This window comes from Papaver somniferum, chromosome 1, assembly GCF_003573695.1.
Source record: "Papaver somniferum cultivar HN1 chromosome 1, ASM357369v1, whole genome shotgun sequence".
Taxonomy (NCBI): Eukaryota; Viridiplantae; Streptophyta; class Magnoliopsida; order Ranunculales; family Papaveraceae; genus Papaver; species Papaver somniferum.
In genome coordinates, this window is record NC_039358.1 from 225,943,725 (window position 1) to 225,969,152 (window position 25,428).

General features: G+C 35.8%; 3 protein-coding genes and 2 long non-coding RNA genes across 7 annotated transcripts; 2 read left to right on the forward strand and 3 right to left on the reverse strand.

The window, feature by feature from the left end:
• Positions 1-3,848: 3,848 nt before the first annotated feature.
• On the reverse strand, positions 3,849-6,699 carry LOC113337730. Of its 3 annotated transcripts, XR_003354407.1 has the most exons (7): positions 6,524-6,699; positions 6,294-6,395; positions 5,264-5,323; positions 4,904-5,118; positions 4,682-4,809; positions 4,495-4,565; positions 3,849-4,220 (listed from the first exon to the last, which is right to left on the reverse strand). It is a non-coding gene; the product is annotated as an uncharacterized LOC113337730 (long non-coding RNA). The 3 variants fall into 3 exon arrangements; XR_003354406.1 differs by lacking the exon at positions 6,294-6,395 and having other exon boundaries at positions 3,853-4,220; positions 4,682-4,800; XR_003354405.1 differs by lacking the exon at positions 6,294-6,395 and having other exon boundaries at positions 3,857-4,220.
• Positions 6,700-7,360: 661 nt separating this feature from the next.
• Positions 7,361-8,331, forward strand: LOC113361992. Its single transcript, XM_026605027.1, has 2 exons — positions 7,361-7,400; positions 7,493-8,331. The coding sequence occupies exons 1-2, from the start codon at positions 7,361-7,363 to the stop codon at positions 8,329-8,331; spliced, it is 879 nt and encodes a 292-aa protein (XP_026460812.1).
• An 897-nt stretch (positions 8,332-9,228) lies between these two features.
• On the reverse strand, positions 9,229-10,040 carry LOC113337741 (MLP-like protein 43). Its single transcript, XM_026583338.1, has 2 exons — positions 9,821-10,040; positions 9,229-9,723 (listed from the first exon to the last, which is right to left on the reverse strand). Exons 1-2 carry the CDS (start codon positions 10,005-10,007, stop codon positions 9,431-9,433), a joined length of 480 nt encoding a protein of 159 aa, XP_026439123.1. The 5' UTR covers positions 10,008-10,040; the 3' UTR covers positions 9,229-9,430.
• A 3,218-nt stretch (positions 10,041-13,258) lies between these two features.
• Positions 13,259-14,837, reverse strand: LOC113337748. The gene is made up of 3 exons (XR_003354411.1): positions 14,263-14,837; positions 13,938-14,045; positions 13,259-13,825 (listed from the first exon to the last, which is right to left on the reverse strand). It is a non-coding gene; the product is annotated as an uncharacterized LOC113337748 (long non-coding RNA).
• Positions 14,838-23,781: 8,944 nt separating this feature from the next.
• On the forward strand, positions 23,782-24,953 carry LOC113362002 (putative disease resistance protein RGA1). The gene is made up of 4 exons (XM_026605035.1): positions 23,782-24,175; positions 24,262-24,451; positions 24,548-24,662; positions 24,726-24,953. The coding sequence occupies exons 1-4, from the start codon at positions 23,782-23,784 to the stop codon at positions 24,951-24,953; spliced, it is 927 nt and encodes a 308-aa protein (XP_026460820.1).
• The last annotated feature ends 475 nt before the right edge of the window (positions 24,954-25,428 follow it).

Here is a 25,428-nt window from a genome sequence, read left to right on the forward strand (position 1 = left end):
TGAGCCTTTGTTATAGCGACTTGACTATCGCAATGTATATTTATTGCCGAAACGGGTTTAAGACATATTGGTATATCTTCAAGGAAATTATGAAGCCACTTTGCTTCTTCCGTTGCTTTTTCTAAAGCAATAAACTCAGCCTCCATAGTTTATTTAGAGATCAACGTTTGTTTGGATGATTTCCACGATATTACAGCCCCTCCCAAAGTAAATACATAGCCACTAGTAGCCTTAGTATCATCACTGTCTGAGATTCAATTTGCATCAACATATCCTTCAAGTACTGCAGGATAATTTGTATAATGCAACCCATACTCCTTTATATCTCTCAAGTATCTCAAAACTCTTACGAAGGCTTTCCAATGAGTTTCACTAGGGTTACTTGTAAACCTACTTAGTTTACTAACTGAACACGCTATGTCTGGCCTAGTACAACTCTTTAGATACATAAGACTACCAAACACACGAGAGTATTACTTTTTTCGTTCTCATACACGGTAGATACATTTATTTTGTGTCGTTATTACTTGAGCTAGAATTACATATCTGGTCGTTTTTTTAGAAAATGCTTATATCTTCTACCATAATTTATGTGTATTCTTTCACATATTCTAGTGTACCGACGTTGGTACGATTTAGCTAGCACGTCTAACCCTCTATTCTTCGAGGTTCTTTCCATATTCATCTTTTCCACAGACAGTTACCTTAATTAAGTTGAGAATTTTTTTTATCCCAACAGGTATACATATTGTTATTCGAGAGAATTTCCCATGCCTCTCAATCATTTATATCATGTTGAATAGCTTATTAAATATCGTGAATCTATAGTTATCATACTTCAGCATCTACTAGTACTTTAATATAATTGTATGAAGTTGAAAAAGTAAAAATGGAAAGCTCTTTCTGACTCATGTCACCTTTTATAAATTGCATTCCATAAAATCTGACATACTAATTTGAAACATATATTTGTTGAAGTTATTGGCTCTTTTATATTCTAACAAGTGGAATCCATTCCATTGATCATTCAGATTTTCAGGGGAAAAATTTCATCAATGTTTCAAAAACTTCCTTCAGAGTATTTCATCGCCTGAAGTCAATATGCCTCCTTGCAAACATAGAAGTTATGCCTTTACCTTTTTAACAACGGATCGTCATTGACTGAAGGTTTTTATGATTGAAGTATAGCCTTTGTATACACAACTAAATTCTGTATCAAAAAGTTTCTTTAATGGCTCTCAAGTACTTGTGAGTGCAAAAAGTCAAATTCGAATCAAGTTGGTTTAGTCAAAACCCGGCTAACTGTTTGGTCAAGGACCGGTCAATTGGGTTGACTAGGTCATGGTTAGTAAAAATGCATATATATGGTCCATTATATATGAAGTACTCAGGTCCATTGATAATAAACTTGAAACTATTAAAATATAGGCTCAAATGCATTGTTAACCCGAAAATTGAAAATTTCATCATCCAACTGTAGTGATCAGTAGACAACTGTGACCAAGTATGATGATGATGAAACTTAAGTGAAATTTCCATCAATAAGTTTATCCAAATATAACAAAACTTCAAGGTAATCCAACGGATAAATAAAATTATATCCATGACGTCGTATGACTGTTTCAATTCTCGTTTTTGTGGACACCGATGGAAACATCACGTACTTTACAGTAGTTACCATGGTTAGATCTTCATGAAATGTTTATAGTATGTCAATAAAGACAATATGTAAAACTTACTAAGAATACAGTATCATCCAACGGTTGGAATTCCTAAACATTAGGTTTTACGACGCTGTTATACACAAGGGTTTTTCTGAACATACACAATTTCATTAAAATCACGTTTTGGAGATTGCATTATATTCCAATTAATTAAAATTTTAAACGAGTAAGTAATACATAATTGGGTTTTGACATACTAAAATTTTACAAAAATCTAACGGTGAAATTTATATGTTTGATAATCATACATTTGTGGAACCCTAATATATACTATGAAAACAAAATTCTTTTTTGGAACGAGAATAACTGGTAATTAACACATCCTGAATAAGAATTAAGCTTGATCAAGACCACTCTAATATATCTTCGTGAAGTAATTCTTGATTGATCTTGAGCGATAAAAAGTAATAAAAAAATTGCACAAAATGGTAGCATCATGTTGATAACGTGTTGAAGTAGAAATATAATATGGAAGAATATAAGAATGAGAACTCTTATTGAATAGAGATAAGGTATGTGTTACATAAAGTTAAGCCTCTACATATAACCTATGTCGTAAACCCTGGTTACATATATGGGACGCACATATATGGACCCAAGACCCAACAACACTAAGTTATTTAATGAACCAGTTTTAGAGTATATATTAAAATATTCCTGAGCGTATTGAATAATGCCAAAAATATGATTACGTGATAGTAGTATAAAAATCCCCTTATCCATATGTTTTTGTGAATAACAAAACATCTTCAATTACAGAGGGGAAGCTGTGGAACCAACGCCAAAAGCTGTAGAACCAATGCCTTCATCTTCGAGCCGGCAACTTCCAAAGGCTATTTATATAGACTAGATTTTGTGCCCGTGTTACGTTCGGGCATTATTTCTCTTTTAACCATATTTTTGATTTGTGTGATGTGGCTTCGCCTCGCCCCGTCGTGATTTTCTTATTAGGTGACGTGGAGTTTTGCCCCGCCCCATCACGATACATTTTTGATTAGGTGTGGTTCGGCTTCGGCTTCGCCTCGTTTCACCCTGTCGTGATGCATTTTTTATTTGGTGTTGCACGGCTTCTCCCCGCCCGTCACTATGCCTTTTTGATTAGGTGTGGCTCGGCTTCGGCTTCGCCTCGCCCCGTCGCGATGCATTTTTGATTTGGTGTTACACGACTTCGCCCTGCCCCGACGTGTGTTTTGATTTGTTGTTGCACGGCTTCACCCCTCCCTTTCGCGATACATTTTTGATTGGGTGTAGCTCGGCTTCAGCTTCGCTCTGCCCCATCGCTATACCATTTTGATTTGGTGTGGCTTGGTTATTTGGTGTGACTCGGATTCGCCTCGCCCCATCGTTTGGGGTTTTTTATTTGGTGTGGCTCGGCCTCACTATTTTGTGAAAGTGTTGGTTTGTCAATGGGTCAAATCCAGTTCCCCAAAGAAAAACAGGACATAGGGTGTAAGGTTTTCAAATATGGAAGAAAAAAGATAGAAAAATAGTCAATAGTGGTATAACTTAGTAAATTTATGGATGAAGGCCCATTGGTCTGGTCCACTGATTAGATTTCATTCCATTCATCACTACTCGATAAACTCCCATCACACATAAAATAATGCAAATTCTTATGATGTAGAGCTTATTTCAATTCATAACAATGCATATCATTGCAGAATGTTTAGGATTTATGATTCGGTGTGGCTCGGCTTCGCCTCGCCCCGTCTCCATGCATGCCCCCGCCCCATCCCCATACATTTTTTATTTGGTGTAGTTTGGCTTCGCCTCGCCCCGTGCCGATGCATTTTTAATAAATAACCGAGTTGCTTCAAAAAAAATAATTTTTTTTTTTGTAAACTAAGTTCCCTTGTAACACAACGCCCAAGCCTTCCATGCCTCAATTATTTTCATTTTTATGTGAATGTTGCTGTAAGATAGGACAGTTGTCTCTGCAAAAAAAATAATATAACGTTGTTGTAAGATAGAACGTTGCTGTAAGATAGGACATCATGCAAACGTTAATGCTTTCGCGTCTGTGGCTAATGCATATGTAACTATGCTTGCCAATCTATGCAACGGACATCATGCATCTGTTAATTTGAACTTATCATGTGTCCGTAACAACAATTACATCAGTTCCTATACAATTCTCAAGTACTACAGTTGTGCTCCGTTGTTGTTACATTTGCATCTCATGTCCAAAAAATAAACGTCTCAAATTCTTAGATATCCACATAAGGATAAGGATGTTAAGTGGATTAGTAGAGGATCCAAAGACTACGAAGCAAACTTTCTCATTAAAGAACTTTCAGTTCACTGTAAAATGATCAGGACTTGAAAATATCTAGAAACTTCAGTTCGAATTCAATCTTCAGCTGGGTTCACATGGTCCCTGCATTTGGAATTCCTTCTAACTGCATCTTATGTGATACCTCCATTTTTGCAACATTGAGTGCAAATGTGATTCCCCAATTCCACGTATGTCAAGAGATATAAAAGAATATCGAAGGCCTGCATATGAGATTCCAATGAACTTTTTAAGCAGCACCATGAACAGGTTAAACAAAAATGCACAAAAGAGTTGTGCTATATGTAAGAAAAGATTTTTTTATCGGCGATCTACTACTGCAAATCCATGATGAATTCATCCAACAATAATCACTATTCAAATCTATTTTATTTTAATATTCAACTAAATGTTAAGTACCCAGTTCAAATGACACTCCTAGACTTCAAAACTCTCTACTGCCGAAAATTTGTAAATCAATTCGTGTTAGAGTAACACCTCTTCTGTGTCGATAAGCCTCCAGCAACCACCTTGAGATTCGTAAAAGATCGTACCAGACTCAAAAATATCTTCTCAAATAATATTTGCATTGCATTAATTAAAGAAGTAAAAAATTATGTAATTAGAACAAATTTAAAAATCAATTGATAATATTTGACTATAAGAAATCAAATGTAACCTGTACCCTTATACCACCATTAGCACTACATCCGTATATAAATTCACCCCCGCAGCCCACACCAGTTCCAGTATCAAACCACCATTTTCCATATAACCTGTACCACTTCCAGCTCCTTTAACACACTATTATTCCTAAAAAAAATAAAACATCAGAATCTCTTTAATACATCTACATATTGCGACTTTACTGGTCGGATATAGATGGTAATGAAAGAAAAAAGATTACATGGTTTCCGCTGGAGAAGAAAACTCGAGAGGAAAATAGAGAGAGGGACAGGTTGTAGACAATTAGGGAGAGAAGTATACTTCAATTGATCAGTGACAATTTGATTTGGTTAGCTGAAATACAATCCTAACTTCTTCAATTCGAACATCCCAACACAGCCACCAGAACCCATATACTCATTCACACAAACCTGGCTAGCAGCACTTGTCTCTTTCCTGCAATATCCAACTTGATTTTTATTTTATTCTTGAAATCTCTACTGTTTCCGTCATTGTTATCCACTATCTCTAGCCTTTTGTCGCCTCACACTGTTGAGAAAACATGGAATAGGCAGTCCATTGTATTTAATAGAAGTGATACCTTGAAAGACTTCCAATTTGTGACTTGTGGGCTTTGGTTGAACAATTCCAAAACTTGAGCCTACACCAAGTATATGAAATTTCATGAGAATTTTAAGAACCCAAAAACATAAGCACAATAACCAAAGCCAAATTTGGAGCACAAAAAAAACTAAAAAATAAATAATATAACTCAAAGAAGATAGAAAAGCAATTCAGAATTACGCAAATTCAGACACATAACACGATTACATGCTCACAGATGAAAGATTGATCAAAACCCTAAAAATGATTCCCAACTAAAATTAAATCTAGAAAAAAGAAAGAAAAACAAACACAATCAAACGCAAATTTGGTTTCACGTAGGGTTGCGCATGGGTTGGATTATTACGGAACATAAATAAAGGGTTCAATGTGAATACCATTTTTCTAGTATCACAATCAATTGATCAAAAATGATGAAACAACAAGATATAAATTAAAATGACAAAACAATGATGAAACGTAAGTAAATAAAAGAGACATTCACACAAAGATAATTAATGTGGTTCGACAACGGAGTGTCTACATCCACGGGAAGGTAAAACAAAGTTTATTATGCTTTTGATTTGTTACAAGGTTGATGAACTCCATTAATGATGATGAAGTTTATTGAAAGTTTCAGTAACGAAGGTAGTACGAAGGTAGTGAGAGACAGCCCAGCTATTACTCCTCTCTTCAGAGGTAGTGGATCTCTTACTCCCTTCATTTCTGATCCCCGAAAATCTGCACCCTTCTCTTCCTTATCTTCCCCTCTTTATATGGAAAAGGGATACTAGTTATTTACAAAAGTGACATTAACTTAGTTTCTAAGCACTCTTAGAATTGATGTAGCGTGTTGCGTTGTTTTAACATTATCTTACTTCAGCTTCTAATCACCATCCACGTGTCAATATATTTTATGGTGTATACATTCAACATGTGATCCATTTAATCCAACAAACAAATCTAAGCAGTGTAAAAGTTAGCCAAACTTTGAGAAACCAATCAATGGAGAGTAGATAAGGGTTTACCAAAAGATTATATGATCTTATTGTTCACAAACCCTAAATCACGTAAGGCTTTCATAACACAGGAATAAACCCTAAATCACGTTAGAACTGATAAACCTTCACCTACAAAATCAAAACACATCTAAAGCAAACATTCTAATATGATTTCACGGTAAAAAAGAGAAAAAAGAAACAATCATCATCAAATCAAGTATAAAACGAAGAAATCAAGATAGGGTTTCGTAAATAACCTTGAAGCCTAGACGATCTCTGGATTGGAAGCACATCATTAGGTGTTTGAAGCCTGGACGATTGAGATGAGAATAGAGAGAGAAAGACAGTTGAAGAACTCTGGTTTTCAGCCGAAAGAGATTTAGGTTTCTTCACGGATGCGGATTTAGGTTTAACCCCAGACCTTCTTTTTTTGCGGCAGTTTTTGTTTTTTTAGCAAAAAAAACGCCTTGTTTTATTCTCTTTTGAGGAAAAGTGAAATAGAGCAATTATGTGAGTGGGTGAGGATCACCGTTCAACGCGGAGTTATTATATAATAATTATTATAAACAGATATATATAATAATTCAAAAACTGTTTATAGTTCAAGTAAAAGTTATTATATATCTGTTTACATATTACTTGTAACTTTACCTTTTGAATTATTATAGAGCATGATTGTACCTAACATCATGCAGCAGATATATAATAACTTTTTCTTTTTCGGTACTAATCTCAGCTAATTCGATTGTTGTCGTGTATTTTTAGTTGTCATGTTTATTTTGTGTAGTGAAACAGAAACATCAAAGGTGACCTACCACATCTAAGTTACGTACACAATACAAGCTCTAATTTTCTGATACCCTTCATTGTCTGGTCGAGGCTCGGTTAAGGTTAAATTCGTATGCTTGCTTTGTGAGAATACGAGATGGGAAAAGCCGACTGAAGTGCTACAATACAACATTATAAACCCTCTGACAGCACACTTGTATGGTGAGCGAGAGACCAATCCAAGAGTATTGTATAATGAAAAGATAATGTATTGTTTTTAAGAAACTAAAATGCTGGGTTGTGGTATAAAATTATAACTGATAAATATGGTTGTAATTTCTCTAACTGGATTCCAGATCAAGTCAAGTATGCACACGGCGTCTCCTGTTGGAAAACAATTGCATCCACAACCTCCTTGGTGAGTACAAATTCAAGACTAATTCTTCACTGTGGTACAGTGATTGCATTCTGGAATGATATCTGGAAAGGAAATTATCCTCTGTCTATATCTTTCCCATCTCTCTACAAACTTTCAATGAACAGAGATGCAAAGATGGTTGATATGATCTCTACAGATGGCAGTTGGATGTTCAATTTTAAACGTAATCTCGTGAGTGCAGAAGTTAACTCTTTGGCAGAATTGTTGGTGCTGATTGGAAGTAACCCACCAGCTCTGGATGAACTTCCAGATACAAGGCGTTGGACGTTAAACAGCTCTGATATTTTCACAGTAAAATCTCTTTATTCTAATCTCACCTCAGACTTTGGCATCCCTGATTTCCCACACAATTTTGTATGGAATAGTTCTATACCTCCTAAGATCAATTTCCTAGTGTGGTGTTTAATCCATGACAAGCTAAACACCCTGGATGTGATGCAGATAAAAGGCATTGATATTTATAACTCCTGTGTTCTATGCGGCGACGACACTGAATCCCAGGAACACATCTTCCTGCATTGTAAGATAGCTCATAGGGTTTGGTCTTCGGTGTTACCAAAAGAGGGTTGGTCTTGGGCAATTCCAAGAAATATGCAGATGCTTGCTCTAGGATGGAACCAAGTTCATTTCACCACTGCAGGAAAATTTCTCTGGGATCTAATTCCAGCAGCAGTAATCTATACCATTTGGTCAGAACGTAACAGGCGCATCTTTGAGATGAACTACAACTTCAAGACAGACTCCGATCTTTGTATAGAAGCAAAGTCATTGATCCTTGCTTGGGCGAGTGCTTCAGGACAACGTATCCAGAATTTCTCTAGCACCATTTTTAATAACTGGGATGCTCTCTTCATGTAATTTAGTTGTCTTTACTTTCTGTTTTTCTATCGCTGGTAGATCTTCATTGTACTTCCTTTTCTCTTAATACATCTTCTCTTCTTATAATTTTTAAAATGCTGGGTAATAATAACGCATCTACCAAACAACACATCCTGGTGAATGCCTTTTTAAGTAAAATTTTACGAGACATGATAAGAATTTTTCAGTATAGAGCAGGCCCAAAGATTCTTATGAGATCATAATTCTTATTAAGCAGACACTGGTCCTTTGGAGCTGTGATACAGACACCTTCAAGTCTCCTGATAGCAGTCAAATTATTCATAACTGGGAGCTCTCAATTCATATGTAACTGGCACTGCATTTGCGTCTTGGTTTGCGTCTGTCTTGCTTCTAGTTGTTATGGTCCAGTCTTGGTTTTTACTGCCTTTGGCTTTTCTCTTAATATAACCTTTTCTTATTCGAAAAAAAAAAAGAATTTTTCAGTATTGTAATTTTACGGAATGATATTGTTTCTTTGTATTCTTTTATGCTCAGTTTTAAACTCATTGTAAGTTTGTAACCTCGAATTTACTATTAGTGAAAAGATTCCTTGATTGCAAAAAAAAAAAAACTAGTACTTTCTTGGTGTATGAAAACATCAACAGAACATCGCATGAGCACTAAAAATCCTACTAACCTGAAAACCCTACAAACCTGTAAGGCCCTAAACAGGTTGGAAAATCAAGAGTCGGTGGAAAACTTAGATACAAAGTTGACACAATCTATTTTCACGTATACAACACCGTTAACCAAGGCGCCAAACGAGTCTGATAACATTTTCTTAAAAAATCTTATTCATTCTCTTTATATGTTGACTAAATTAGTAAATGTCTGAAATTTAAGTTCACAAAATCACAACCATTACAGAGAAACAACGAACAAAAAACTCATCCTGTGTTGAATTTACGTGACGGAGGAAGCATATTTAGTAAACACTACTACTGAAATCAACCCAATAAATTTGCGCTTATTTGGATAGTAGATTAATCAGCCTTTATTTAGATGCACCTAGTTTAAAACAACACAACACCCAATTTGAACTAGGCTTACAAATTGCATGTTTCAACTCTCTATGCAGCTATGCTTTCTTTAGCAAATGGATATTCATTTCAGTAGTAGCTACTTCACATGCCTTGAGGATTTCTATCGGATCAACCACATCTTCATTAGCTTTTTCATACTCTACAGACCACTTCACCAAACTGGTACCATCAGTAGTACCAGACTTGGGAGTAATAATATCCAATTTGAAACTAAAACTATTAAAGTCTTTCATGACATCTCCTTCCAAGACAGTGTATGTAATAGACCTATTTTTATTGTCGACTGCCGTTATCTTCTGCTTGGTCAGGATCGCTGATCCAGCGCCATCTGAGATTATTAACACATTAATATCTAAGTGGTCAATATGTATCTCATAAATGATCCAAAAATGTGTAAAAAATAAACCGGATATATAGTTCCTTACGAGGTACGGCTTTCCACACAAAGCCAGTGCCTAAGCAAACTTCGCCATCTCCAATAACTTCAACGCTGTGAAAGGCTTTAGGAAGATACTTTGGCAGTTCCGGTGCATCACGGGTGAACATGCGGTACAACTTGGCTGGACAACACATGACCTCGGTTACAGCCTCAAGTTTTTGAATCCGAGCCATTGTATAATAATCCTAGAAAGCTGGTTGCCATAAGGTGTGTTATACCTATTTATATAGAACAAGAAAGTACATGTTAGGACTACACATAATAAATAATTGATAGAACAAATTATTAAGGAAGTCCTAAAGAATCTATTCAAAATTCAAATAAATTAGTGTTTTGGAATGGTCCATAGAAAGCCTTCATTATCATCAGCTTGGATCCAACTAATAAAGGAGATTGATTCAAAGTTCTTGTCGACTCTTATCTGGAATCTGATTCCTGCACTAGTGTTATGAAGCATAGTGGAGAGAAGGCAATGATCGAGTGCATGTGGCATGCAACATATGGAGGGAATGCAATGACTCAGTCTAGTTTTCATTTTGGTTTGCTAGGAAACTTCATTTGTAGTTGCAGAAAATCCCACAACTACACCCAATAAAGTAATAAGAACACAAAATTTAAGTCATGGAGATAAACTAAAATGTTAATGATATTATGCACCTCTTGACACTAGATATGATCTTCACACAAGCTTTGTATTGAGAATACGATGTTCTTACAAGTATCACAAAGGTTCAAACATATAACAACGGAGATGACAAACAAAGCTAAACTCTAATGGCTTCTTTTCTTTCTTCTAGAAGTGGTTTTAGCTCTGTTACTTGACTGAATTCTTTTTCAACATGCCTCTCTCTTCATTATTTGAACCCTTATATAGGCATGGTAGAAGACAACTAGGTTCATGTGCAAAATATCTGCTAACTGATCTTTGTTCACTCTGTCTTATTCACCAGGCTTTGGGGAGATGTCGATGTCTCTCGCGTTGCTGCTTCATGCTCTTCTCGATAGATATCGCGTTGTGCCTGGCGTATGGTTATTCTTCGTGCTTCTTTCTCCTTATCGCATAATTACTCTTCGTCTAATTTCTCTCTTCTTCGTGTTAATGGTTTTCTTAGTCAGGGTGAGGTTATAATTTAGCTTTGTGCGATATTTCGCCCCTACATTTTATCTCTTCTCGCGTTGTTCTTCTGTAAGGAATTTTAATCTATATTTTAAAGAGACAAATGGTATCAAGTACAAATTTTGCAGATGATATGACACTGCCCAGAATTGCACAGCCTAGTTGAAGTTAGTTAACCAAAAAAGTCCAGGAAATTGAACATGCAGCAGCTTCTCGTCATTAGCAAATTTAAGAAGGAGAAAAAAAAAACACGGTGTTGTATTGGTAGGCTTGGTAACGTGCAAATTCAGTTGCAGATGATTCTATTGTGCAATCTCAAAAATATAATGACCAAATTCATCAACCAAGTGGTCCAAATCCCTCGTCTAGGGAAATTATAAAGAAAGAAATGGAGACCCATGTTCTTGAGGAGGACATAACTGAGGTCCAAAAGTGAAGTGGATGGATTGAGTCCCATCATTTTCACATGGATTATGAGACCCTTAACAAATAATGAAATTTGATCATCTCTTATACAAGTCATGCCTTCTTGAGTACCTTCTTTTCTTAAACAGTCAGTCATATCAAATGTGAAGTGTTTGGTTGGTCCAAATGCAAAATCATTTTTTACATCCCTGACAAACGGAAAGTCTGGAATGTTTGAGAATCATCAACATGAAAAAGCAGATTTGGGGTACTAAGGCATCCCCAATATGAATTTTGGTAGCTATACAAAGGCAAGCACATACAAAACAACAAGACCCCTGTTGTCAAATCAACAATCAAGGAGTGATAATCTAATATTCAATATGAGCTACTTATACAATACGGTGATAAATGATGCTTACTATCACGGGGTGGGGGTGGGGTTGCTGGTCTCTCGGCAGTAATTAAAATTCCAGGTTCCTTCTTGCCTTGTTTCTTCTCGCCCAACAACAAAAAAACAATACTACACAATTAGTCAAAATTAAAAAACACCAAAACCAAAAAAAAAAAAAAAGTAATAGCATAAGTTCAAGCACATCACACTTCAGCAAAGCTCCTTGGAGATGAAATGACAACTTCATCATCAATAGCTTCAAGATCAATTGGCAAGGATGGTGGTGCTAGTGGTTGCAGCAGAATCCCCTATCTTCCTCCTCCTCCTTGTTGGATACACTCAACCAAAGCAGCAGCTGCCCTAATTTCAGCAGGAGGTGTATCATCAAGGTCTATTTGTAAGACACTTTTCCTTCTCCTAGTCTCCTTAGCATGACCCCTCAGTGTCCTCCTCGGATCGCAAGTATATATCCATACTGTAATAAAAATCCAACCTTTATATTAACCCTTCTCTCAGCTCACAAACAAAATCCCAGACACAAAATCTTCAATGACAACACAAACAAGAAAATATCAAAATAAATACTACCATTTTCAGTTGAACAAAAGGTTAAAATCAAAAATTAGATATGTAAACCCTTCAAAGACAGGACCAAAATTAAAAATATCACTCCATAAAATTAAAATTATAAGAATATCCATTTTCAATTTCTTCGTTGCAAAAAGAATTCAGCGGCCCAAAAAATTTCGTCACCTATAATGAGTCGTTGAAAGTGTTCTGTGACGTCCTTAAAAAATAGTCACCGAATTTTTTTAATTAGCGACATAAGCCTTTTTGCCACCAAAACTATCTTTTCTTGAGCGAATAAAATTGACACTGTTCACTAATTTTGTGATGAAGAATTTCGTCACTCTAGGTATTTTTGGTGAGGAAAATACTTTATCACTTAAAATAGTTTTAGCACCAAAATTTGTTTGCCTCAGAATACATTTTTAGTAAGGATACAAATTCGTCACATAAAATAGTTTTAGCCGCGAAATTTTTTCGTCTCAAAATAAAAGTATAATGACCAATTAGGATTGTCTCTATATAATTATTCCACCAACGAATAACATCGTCTCCGAAACAACTCTACCTACAAACATAGTTGTCTCCAAAATAATTTTTCTGACGAAGTCAATCGTCTCAAAAATTATTAGAGACACAACACTACCCTCACCACAATTACTTCCTGACAAAATTATTTGTCTTTAACTATTTTCACTACATGCCAAATTCGTCACCAAATTTTCTTTGGTGACTAGCATATATCACCACCGATCATTCCAAAGAGATTTATTACACAATAAATAAATAAACATTTAAATAATAATATTAATTAAATAAAAAATAATTAACCATTAAAATAAATCATTGAAACAATATCCAAACTGAAAAACACCTAATAAATATACTCTACTAATAAATAAATAAACACTGCCACCACTAACAATATAATACCAAGATTATTGCCCGAGTCTACACCAGATTTTGTTGTTCCTGGATCATGTTTAGTGTGAACTTTTCATTATCTTCTTTCAACTTTTTAATAGCCTCATTTTGTGCGCCTATTTGGTCATCTTGAGCTTGTATCATTCTTGAAGTGCTTCACTATTAGAATCAGGATTCAGGAGTGGCTGTAGCACGTCAACGTTGCCTTCGCTTTCTCTTCAAACATCAACATATACTTCTGACTCAGTGGGTTGTTTAGCTCTCGTCTTTATTGCCTTGATGCAATAGCTCGTTAATCTTGTGTTGTATAGATATAGATGTGCACCAGAATGTCAAACTGGTAGGTAATTCAATTCCAATGATATCATAGATTAACTAAGAAAAGATAACATATATTGATTGGATGGGTTTCTGAATCGTATTGGTTTAGACACACACAACACACGAACATTAATTCGTCTACTTACCCATCCAATGCGATCTTCATCGGAAATCAAAACAACTGCACATATTCCGTCAGTGATATATGTATGGTTGTCGTTTGAATCTCAACTTCCCCCGACCAGCTGAACGTTAGATTAACTCTATGAAAAAAAAAAACATGTCTAAGGAACTGAAAAAGGCATAGGACCCAACTCACATGAAGCGTAAATTTTAAAAATAACAATTGCCATGAGTAACATGAGAAATAATTACCTAAAAGCAGAACCAAGCTTGAGTACAAATAATACTAGAGGGGGAACCGTCAAAGGTAGCTTTTGTGACCTTCGGTCATCATATGCTTCTTCACAATGCATATATGATCTGAAACCCACCACTCAATAAAGTTATCATAAGCGAATGAACAAAAATGAAGTACGATCATGTGTATCTCAGAATTGTAGGTGGTATACCAAATATTTGGCCCTGAGTTGTACAGATGTTGTGATACTTAAATATTTTGAAGTTCTACAAGAAAAACATACTAAGTATCTTGACCGAACATCTATGATATGCATCTAATTCACAAGCTTAGCAGTACCTTCCCAATGACATGTCCACATGCTTCGTGTCCTTGGACAATAATTCCATCTACACCAGAACTAATGGCTTTCTCGGCATCTTTTACACTGCCAATATGTTATTAAAAGCATATACGCATGGTAATGAGACACCAAACGAAAAAATACCGATTGCTAGAGTTTATCCAAGTACTTGTTTCTCTCTCAAGGAAAGATCAATTTCAGTTCTCAGAAATGTACTTCAAACACTACAAATAGGAAAATGTTATAAAACTCACTTGGTGAACCACCTTGACCCCTGCTTTGTGAGCTTCATGCTGCAGAGACCTAGATGAGAAAGTATTTTGTAATTCCCAAACGGTGATTGGATTGCCACTTACCTTACTATGAATTTGAGGTTTTTCTGATTCGTTAGAATTTCAAGACAATAATCAGATTCTAACGAAATCAAAACCATTATTAGAAATATGCATCCTAATTAGAAATCAAAGCCCTGATTAGACATTAAAACCCTAACGAGGAAATAGAAAATGAGACAAAATATAGGAATCAAAACCCTAACTAGACATTAAAAACCTAACGAGGAAATCGACAGAAGATGATACGAAAGATATAAATCAAAACCTAATTAGAGATCAATACAGATAAAAATTAAAGATCTGACAAAATTTGTAGAAAACTTGAACACGTTAAATCATCTAATAAAGGTGTTGCATCATCTGTAGATTTAGGATTTGCTATTGGTATTGCTGTACTGAAACTCTCCCTCTTCTTTCGCTTTGAGTAGTTGGGATTGCACCGAATCGAGGGCGTTGAGAACGCGGTGTTGCGATTAAAATGATGTGTTTGTGTTCGCGATTGGGATTGAAGTTGGTGTATTGGTGAAAACGGATCTTCAATCTGCTGCTGGGAGAAGAATCATACGAGAGACAGTGTTGATATTGAGGGAGTGATAAAATATGGGTTTTGTTTGATAAGAGTGATGGAAGGAGATCCGTAGAAAGACAAAGATATGCGAGACGAGAGAGGGGAAAAGTGAAGTGAGAGAAGAAAAAGAGGTTTTGATGAAAGTTATCGACGACGATCTCCCCGTGTAATGGTGTATTCATACCGATTATTTAAGTGGATATTTTTCTTGGAGTACTTGTACGGATCAAGTAAGTGTAGGTGTGAGAAGCATGAGGTTCAATGAGATCGGACGAATTCGTGACTCTTGAAATCGACTTGTATAAATCACTAAGCGTATTTACGCATCTCAAAGTCGGATGAACTTTACATGGAGTCGCTAGATAAATTTTAAAAATTTGTCCGATGAGAATGAACACAATGAACCTTTATCGACATTCTACTCTAAGAATCCGACAAATGAAAACAAGTCCAAATAATGAAAAGAAATCCAATAACTGTTATCTATGTTTTTGGATTGAGATAACGTCTAGTCTAGACGATAAAAAAATATGAATAATAAGAAATTGAGTTCGAAAATTATATAAGGGTAAAATAATGAACTCTTCATCGATGGAAACGACTTAACTTGGCAATTGAAAAAATCCTTGACATGCATCCATGTATAAGAAGATCCCCGTCTCTTAAAGTATTGTAGTATATATGAATTAGAATAGTTAACCTTGGAATAATACTAATCTAGTTGAGGTTAAAGAAAGACTTGATAAATGAGTTATACGCCAAATATACTGTCTAAAAGCGTTAATTCATTGAGCTTAATTAGTCAAATCCACAAAAATGGTAGGACCAAGTGTCCTTAGGGATTCACCATTAACTTGGGATACATATGACTAGGTTAATATCTATTCTTGTAGGGAAAATTTGTATACTCAGGACAATTGTACCGAATTTTCCGTCAACATTAGTAGACCACACTTACCTTAACTGATTATTGATAAACTCAACCCAATTAAACAAATTTACTCAATTTCATTAAAATTTCTATATAATGCTCAATATAACTGACTAGAAGGTTGATTCCATCTGATGCATTTCAATCGTTTCCATCTATAAATTATCTCATCGTCCCAACCAAACTTCACATATTTTAATTTTTGGATTCTTTGCGCTAGTAGGATTTTTTTTTTTTTTTTTATCTATGTTGGTTTCTTTTCATTCTTTTCCCCGTATATGATGTAAACAAATGATGACTTGTATTTTTTCCTTTATGATTTTTTCTAATTTATAAGTTATTACATGATAAAATACATTGTTACCAAAATCTTATTCTTTAACAACTGTTTTTTCTTTTGTCACCATAAAGAATTCTTTCTGACGACATTTTCGTAATCATTGAAATTATGAACTGCGATGATATTATCGTGTCACTAAAAACGACTAAAGCGGAAAAATTTACTTCGTTGCAGATACTTTTTCTTGTGACAATTAGACGTTGTTACGTTATAAATATTAGCAACAAAAAAAATTGATGGTCACTAAAATTAAATATAGCGTCAAACTTTAGTTTCGTTACTATAAAATTAGTTAGTGACAAATTAATTTGGTCAGCATAAACTTTTTTTATCAACGAAAGTTATAGATTATCACTAAAAAGATTTTTTGTCGATTTTTTAGCATCGTCACAATAGAATTAAATAGTGACACAAATATATTATCTCAAAAAACTTATCAATGATTGAACATTATTTTGTCTCTAAATGTAGTCACTAAAAACTTATGAGTGACGAAACATGAGATCCGTCACAGAAAACCTAACAACAGTGACAACAATTTATTTTGTCACAATAGCAAAGCTTTTCTTGTAGTGCATGCCCCCATACTTAAATCTAACATTGTCCCCAATGTTCTAAAGATAAAATTAAAAGCATGAACAAGGAGAAACTGTTACCACTTGAAGCAAAAGAGTTAAGGAAAGATATTACCGTGTTGCATGAGCATGGGTTACCTCCCAAGAAGTGTTAAGTTTAAAGTCTTCAGCCAGACATCAAATTAGTCACCTCTTAGAATCATAAAGTAATAACCGGAATAACTGTGGATCACCAAAACCAAATAAGGCTATCACAAGTAAAAGGAATCAGCAACATCCCAAGAAAATTAGCAAATAAAGCACACCTTTGTCTAGTTTCTTGTTTAAGACAACTCCTCTAGTTCAGGATCAGGCTCTATAAAAGGGTCTAGATAAAATATTTTCATGGATTGCATTTCCTCATAGCTAAGATCTGATTCAGGTATTAGAGTCTGGAAAAACTCAACTAAGAACTTAGAAGCACATAACAACAACCTGAATAATTGGGGATCCTCTAAGTCAATTAGATTTGACTCACACAGCTGACCACAATTAAAGAGGTGGTCTTCCTTAAGAAAATGTGTCGACCCTAATATCCTAAAGTAATTAGGTTTAGTCTCAAAACTTAATAACCGACAAATCTGAAAATCATATGTTCCTACAATTGGTTGAAAAGTTTTTGGTGGGAAAACAAAGTCAATTTTAGTATCATAGCCTGGGTTAACCACATCAACCAGAAGATGGGTTTCTAACAACTGAGCTTCTTTTTGGACATCATTAGGTTCGGTAAAACATGTATGAAGATAATCTTGTAAGATGGTTGAGGCATAAATGTCAAGTCCTACACGAGGGAACTTTCTAAGAGTTAAAGCACATGGAGAATGATAATCACCCCCAAACTTAGAGTTTTCTGTGTCTCTAGAAAGACTAGTCACAACTTTCCTAATTTCTAGGTCATCAGATTCCTGGAAATGGTCAATTGATTCTTCTAAGTTGGGTTCATCCTCACTCATTTCTACGAGTTTATCATCTTCTAAAACTAGTGTTTCTAAATCGCTAGATTCTAAAGCAGTATTCTCAGGGTAAACTCTTTCCTCTAAACCATCATCATCATCATATAAAGGATTATCAGCGGAATTTTCTAGTAAAGGCTCATTAACTAAGGTGTTAATCATAATAACTTCCTCTGATTCACTTGTAGGCACGTCAAATAATGGATTATCCAACACATTGCAGGCTAAAGGATCATGAACTGCATCGTCTAAAACGGTGGTATCTCTAGTCAAATCCTCATCCTTTTGAATAGGTGAATAATTATTAAAATTATTTGGATTTGAACTAGAAAAAACACTATCATTATAAAGCTCCATTGGAGTAACAAATTCCTGATCACTATGCCTACATATTTCATGTTCTTCATCAATACTATCCTCATCATACTCATCATTATTATAAAATGAAAATGATCGAACCTCATCTAAACAAGTTGTGTCACCAATTCTAACCTCTTCATCTTCATTATTATAAAAATTATCCTCATTTTCACGGGTGAGATAGGAAAGAATATATTGGCAATCACGAGTAATTCGAGCAGTTCTTTCTTTCGTCTCTAATTTATGCATACGTGTTAACTCAGCAAACTCATGTGTTGACTCAGTTAACTTACATGTTGACTCAGCTAACTTCCTGACGTTATCTTCTAAAGAAGGTTCACTCACCGTTAAAGTTCTTTCGTCCATAACTAAGTCATCTGTGTCCGCTAACTTTTGTGTCGACTCAAGTAACTTACGCGTTGACTCAAGTATCTTACATGCTTCATCTAGAGGAGAGGAATTATAAGAATCTTGCTCGCATGACTGGTATGCATGTGGATAGTAATTTGGATCACCATGGTATGACCCATATCCTTTAAAAGGACGGTGTTTCCAACCACTATTCAAACTCTGGTCATAATAGGAATAATGTTCATACTGCTCAGTCGAATACTCATTGTATTGGCTATTATAATACCAGTTCGACATCCTAACTGCAAGGGAATTCTAAACAAACACAAAGAAGGCTCACTCGACCACAACAAGCCTAATTTATCTAACAAACAAAAAGCATGATGGATCCACTTAGATTGTTTCTAGACCAGCTTCTAATCCTTCGAAAGGGAATTCGTTACAATTTAGCAAACCCTCTGGAATCAATCCGAGTCAAAGTAAGTTGAATAGAGGCGAGGGAAGCTGCGTGGAGCTTTGATATCCAAGGCTTCACCGCATTACAAGGCGGCGCAGTCACGCATTCAAATCACAGAAACCATCATGAACTTTGAAGTATGCTTAAAAGAGTAACCAATATTTTTCGAATGACTTTCCTATTAAGCTCGTTACCCTATCGGTCTCGTTCTAGTCAGTATTTTAAGCTTAGGTTCGCGTAGGTTACGTGTTCCTAAGACGGGAAAGAAGGAAACTGTGATGAAATCCGAGTCCTTATCTTGATTTTTCCAGGCCTTGCCCTTTACTAGAAAATTAAATCCGATTTCAGGTCCTCAACATATATGCATACAAAATCATCCAGTAAACCCGCTGACAGGGGATTCACGGGTGTTTAGAATTCTTACCTCCCGTTCTAGACGGGGGATGAACCGTTGAAGTCGACTCGGGCCACAACTCCAATGTCGTGTACGAACCCGAGGGGCCGAGACGATATCGTAATCGTCGTTCTTCTCTGCACACAGTTTATATTTAAAACTACCCTTCCGTAGGGTTTAAAAAAATAAAGTCCCAAAGTTCAATGTCCGAAAATAAAAAAAAATGTCCAAAAATAAAAGATTACAAAAACAAAAACCTTAATTACAGTTTCTAAAAAAAAAATAGAATATCTATATACAAAAATTTTCTTCTTCACTCCTTTTGGATTCCTCCTTTCTTTTCTTATTTGGTTTCTCTTTTGTTTTCAGCACTTTCTCCCCTTTTCTTTAGCTCAGTTCCAAACATGAAAGCAAACAAGAAATACCAAAAGGCGTAAAAAGGAACAAATTAAAAAAAAAACCTAAAAACAATTTATAAACAAATCCGCATCGGCGGTGCCAAAAATTTGATGGCGTTTTTTAAGGGTGTTGTAGTAAGATGATTCGTTCACTCATATTTGTTGAGAATTTGTTTTAAGACTTAATAAAGAAAATAAGGAAAAATATATATACACAATTTGTCAAAAGATGAAGAGACGCTGAGACGCGGGATTCCACTACTTTTCATATTGTTATGGTCCAGTCATTAACTCTAGACAATATAGCTCAAACAAAAGAAGTGGTGACTCTAGTTTTTTGCCAAAAATAGATTTCGTAAAATATTATTTATAAGTTAAAAGCATGACGCGTCTAAAGTATTTAGAACTAAGCATGCGGCATCTAACAAAATAACAAATAATTAATAGAAATCATAAAGCAATTAAATGTATGCAAAAAGTCAATAAAAGAATTAATTCATTTACCACAATCATGAAAAGTTGCTTCCTCTGTTGTCCCAGTGATGGGGTTTAGCTCCGCATGGTGAAAACACACTCAAATGAATTTTTCATTGCTCAAAAAGGTGTTTACAAGGAGAAAAAGGTATAAAACAGGGCCTTTGTAACAACTATAATTGTTACAGATACAACTGTTACAAAGAAACATTGTTACAAGAGGTGTTACTAACTGAAGATAAACGTGACTAATGGACTGTTACAGAACAGCTTGAAATATACGACCCTAGAAAACGACTGTCCTTAACAGCTAATGTTCTCCATGTTCATCTTCTCTGCAGCAGCAAAAACTTCTCTCTGCAACTCGTGATTTGATCACTCTGTTGCTCTCTGTTCTAACCCCTAACTCTCCATCCCCATCTCTGATACACCAGTACTCTTTATATAGGTAACATCCCCAAGAAATCTCGTTCAATTACTCCCAATATTCTTCCATTACTCGGCAGTAAAGAACATATCCTCGGGAATATTTTCTTCCCTTTCTAGTTTTTTGACGCTATCATCCAGTGACTAAATGCTTCAAACATGCTTCCAACACATGAAAGAATGAGTCAACACGCTGAAAACACTCGCAAACTCTCCAACACAGCCCAACAGAATCCCGAGTATCATTCAACCTCTGTTTCACTTCAATCCCACGTTGCAGCCATATTGCTTCGAATTTGATGGACTTACTACTCCTGTTTAGATGAAACAGGCCCAACACAACAGATTTTATCGATTGAATCTCTCTAAATAACTTCCAAATCCAAAACAACCTTCTCGGGTTTTCCAAGAAAAATAACACATCCCTGATTTCTTCCAATGGACGCTCCATCCAATTTTAACTCAAAGCATCGATCATACCATGCCTGTTAAGCTTAAACAGGTCTTCCCATGAAATTTCAGCCATTAGGTCTCCTTAGAACAAGCCCAAATGACGAACCCTAATTCTGTTCTTCCCATTCCAAAAATTCCCGCCAAAAAATAATAATTCAAACGGAGAAGATGGGTGCTCAAGGTGAATTTGGGCTATACATAGTCGTGGGTGCCCCTTAGCCAATTCTGGGGTCCGTATAACAAATGTCCTCCGAGGGTGCCCCGAGCAACTTTTCGAGCCGAATTTTTCAAAAATGTTTATTTCCCCAAAAATACCTACAAACACATAAAACACCATAATACGTACGAAATCGAGTACCAACAATACATAAAATTGAGGACAACTTAGACACAAAAATGCGTCTATTAAAATACCCCCAAACTTATTATTTGCTAGTCCTCGAGCAAAACTAATAAAATAAAACTGAGTTAATCTCGGGAGGGTTTAACAGAGGTGTACCCACAAAAACCTTAACTCCAGACCCTAGTTATCTACGCAGAACCTTGGAAGGCACTAAAGAATCTCCTTGGTTGGCATACCTATTGACTACAGGAGGAAGTACCCTGATGCGAAATTCCAATTGTTGTACACGAGTTTGCACTCAAGCATACTAAAATTCATATAAAGTGACTGAGCTCTACTCAGATAGTTTCTGTACATCATAACCGGAGTCAACCAATCACATGGAAAGATTAAGAAGATGGATAAAGAGAAAAGAAAGATGGTTTAAAGTGAACAGTGTTTCCCATATCTGTCTGAAGGCCTCTACCAAGATGGACCTATCCTAATGGACTGAGATACCGGTCTGACTAATATCAACACAACTGGCATATACAAGGGGACCAATGGTCGATAAACCTAACTCTAGGTCAACACAACTGGCATATACAAGGGCACCAGTGGTCGAATTTATAGAATTTATTCCGGTTGGTCTGATGGTCTGGTCTTAATTTTTTTTTTTTTTTGTATCTCAATCACCCTATTTCACCCTAGAAAAGGTAACAAATTGAATCATGTGCCCCACTAAATCACTTAAAAAATAAAAACAGAAGGATTAGGATTCAACGAGATATGGCGAAACTACCATGTTTTTTTTTTAATTCTAACACCTGAGCTCTGTGCTTTTATGAATAGACTCTTTAGATGTTTCCATCTAATCAGATTGGTTTCTCAACTCCTACAACCAAGATGTTTCCACCCACTTAGATAGGTTAGTGCTATCCTTAAACTAGCACTTTTTCATGGGTTTCAGTGATTCAGCTTGTTCTGGCAGTGATAATTTGTCAGAGCTTTCTTTCCATGGGTTTCAGTGATTCTTAAACTAGCACTTTTTCAAACCAAACGGTGGTGTATCTACTGGGACTTCATGATGATGAAGATATTTCAAAGGTGGGGTTTCTATGGAGAATGATAAACTGTTCTCAAAGACGATGGTTCCTAGCTACTAGCTAGCAGGTGAGGATAATCCCCCATGTTTCTAGCGCCAAAATGTAGTTGCGGAAAATCCCACAACTACACCCAACGAAGTGATAAGAACACAAAGTCTAACTCATGGAGATAAACTTAAACGTTAATGAAATTATGCACCTCTTGACACTAGATATGATCTTCACACAAGCTTTGTATTGAGAATACGATGTTCTTACAAGTATCACAAAGGTTCAAACATATAACAATGGAGATGACAAATAAAGCTAAACTCTAATGGCTTATTTTCTTTCTTCTAGACTAGAAGTGGTTTTAGCTCTGCTACTTGACTGAATTCTTTTTCAACCTGCCTCTCTCTTCATTATTTGAACCCTTATATAGGAAAATACCATGGTAGAAGACAACTAGGTTCACGTGCAAAATCTCTGCTAATTGATCTCTGATCACTCTGTCTTATTCTCCAGGCTTTGGGGAGATGTCGCTTTCTTTCGCGTTGCTGCTTCGTGCTCTTCTCGATAGATATCGCGCTATGCCTGTCGTATGGTTGTTCTTCGTGCTTCTTTTTCCTTATCACATAATTATTCTTCGCCTAATTTCTCTCTTCTTCGTGTTAATGGTTGTCTTAGTCAGGGTGAGGTTATAATTTAGCGCTGTGTGATCTTTCGCCCCTACATCATTTGATTGTGTTGTTTAATTTATTTTTTTTATTTATCAATAGATAACATATATTGGCAGGGAGGAGCCGTTGCAATACCAAATGAAGAGTTGGTGGAACATGTAGATATCTGTCTCGACATAAAATCTATTTTCACGTGCACAGTACCCTTAATCAAGGCGGCAAACATGTATGAACCATTTTCTTCAAATATTTTATTCATTTTCCTTGTACCTGGGACTAAATTAGTCAATGTCTGAAATTTGAGTTCAGAAGAATCACAACCATTAAAGAGGAGAAAAAACAAAAGAACAATCATACTGCGTTGAATTTACATGATGGCGGAAACATATTTAGTTAACACTACGACTGAAATATTGCAGAAATTAAGTTCAATTGCATCTAAAGGGAAAATTCTTCCACTGTCAGATGTCAAGGAAGATTTCAAAAGCATAGAACGTAAGTTGTGTACAATTCAAGCTCTAATTTCCGATGCTCTTCATCGTCAAGACGATAAATTCCTAATACTTTGGTTGGAAAAGATCAAATGTGTTGTGTGTGACACAACTGATGTACTTGATGAGTTCTTGTACGAAGCTCATAGATGTGAAATTCATTACTCTACTGGAAACAAGGTACATGTCACCAATTTCTTTGTAGCTTCAAATTTGCTTCGTGTGTTTTCTGATAAAACTTGTGGTATTAATCAAAGGCTAATTGATGTATCAAATGGTATGAATGGATTAAGCTTGAAATTAGTAATGGGTCTTTGCATACTATTGGAGGTAAAGATAGGCGACAAACTTCTATGTTTGCAGACGATTCGGATATTGTTATTGGTAGAGAAAGTGATAGATCTAAGGTTGTTGAGATGTTGCTGAAGGTTAACTCCTTGGATGAGAGGGTATCTGTAATTCCTATTGTCGGTGGTGCAGGAATCGGGAAGACTACATTGGCTCGATTAGTTTATGATGATGAATCTGTTAAACAGCATTTCAAATCGAGAATGTGGTTTCATGGATCTAATGATTTTGATGTTCAAACATTTTTAAGAACTATCTTGGAATCCATTGTCTAACTTCGTTCACATGATTATGTTTCAAGGGTGGATCTACTAATCGGGGAACTTCAAGAAAATTTGAGTGGGAAGAAATATTTGCTTGTTTTAGACGACGTGCAAGATAAGGATTTGGAGAAGCTTTTTGGTTTTGAATCAGTTGTGCACGGTTGGTGCCAAAGGAAGCAAGATTGTATTTACTGCTCGAAGTGATGATGTCGTCAGGGGAAATTTCCAGCATACAAATTGCAGAAGCTGACGGAGGATGAATGTTGGTCTCTTTTCAAACAAAGGGCTTTCTGGAGTGCTGTTGGAGAAAAAGAGATCCCAAATTTGGTTGGGATAGGGAAGGATATTGCGAGGAAGTGTGATGGATCTCCAATGGCGGCAAAAACTTTGGGAGGTTTGATGCACTCTAAGAAGGAAGAGCATGAATGGTTCTGTCAGAGATAGTCATATTTGGGGTTTAAACTATGGAGATGAAAATGAAGTTTTGAGGGCACTAAAACTGTGTTATGATCATCTACCATTGCATTTAAAACAATGCTTTGCATATGGTTCGAAATTTCCTCGAGGTTGAAAATTGAGAAAGAAACGGTGATTCAGTTATGGATGGCAGAAGGATTCCTTCATCGACCATGTGATGATAATGGCTGCGAAATGAAAATGGAGGATATTGGTAAAGAGTACTTCAACAGTTGTTATGGAATTCCTTCTTTCAAGTTGCTGACAAAGACAGGTTCAGAGAAATCAAAGTGTGCAAAATGCATGCTCTTGTACATGATCTTGCATTAGCTGTTTCAGGTACTAATGACTGTGCAGACGTAAAGGCAGACGAAATAACAAATGTATCTGATGCCAGACGTTTATGGATTGTTGATTCTGACAAAGATACAGATGTACATGCAAATCCTTTCGAGATTTAAGC

Excerpts from the sequence above, each read along its gene's own strand:
- LOC113361992 (XM_026605027.1), top strand. The coding sequence starts at position 7,361 with ATGGTTGTAATTTCTCTAACTGGATTCCAGATCAAGTCAA. Across the intron at positions 7,401-7,492 it reads TGGATTCCAGATCAAGTCAA|TGATTGCATTCTGGAATGAT; the intron begins GTATGCACACGG and ends ACTGTGGTACAG.
- LOC113337741 (XM_026583338.1), bottom strand. The coding sequence starts at position 10,007 with ATGGCTCGGATTCAAAAACTTGAGGCTGTAACCGAGGTCATGTGTTGT. Across the intron at positions 9,724-9,820 it reads TGTGTGGAAAGCCGTACCTC|ATGGCGCTGGATCAGCGATC; the intron begins GTAAGGAACTAT and ends TAATAATCTCAG.
- LOC113362002 (XM_026605035.1), top strand. The coding sequence starts at position 23,782 with ATGGCGGAAACATATTTAGTTAACACTACGACTGAAATATTGCAGAAA. Across the intron at positions 24,452-24,547 it reads CAGCATTTCAAATCGAGAAT|GGTGGATCTACTAATCGGGG; the intron begins GTGGTTTCATGG and ends TTATGTTTCAAG. Across the intron at positions 24,663-24,725 it reads TTTTTGGTTTTGAATCAGTT|GGGAAATTTCCAGCATACAA; the intron begins GTGCACGGTTGG and ends TGATGTCGTCAG.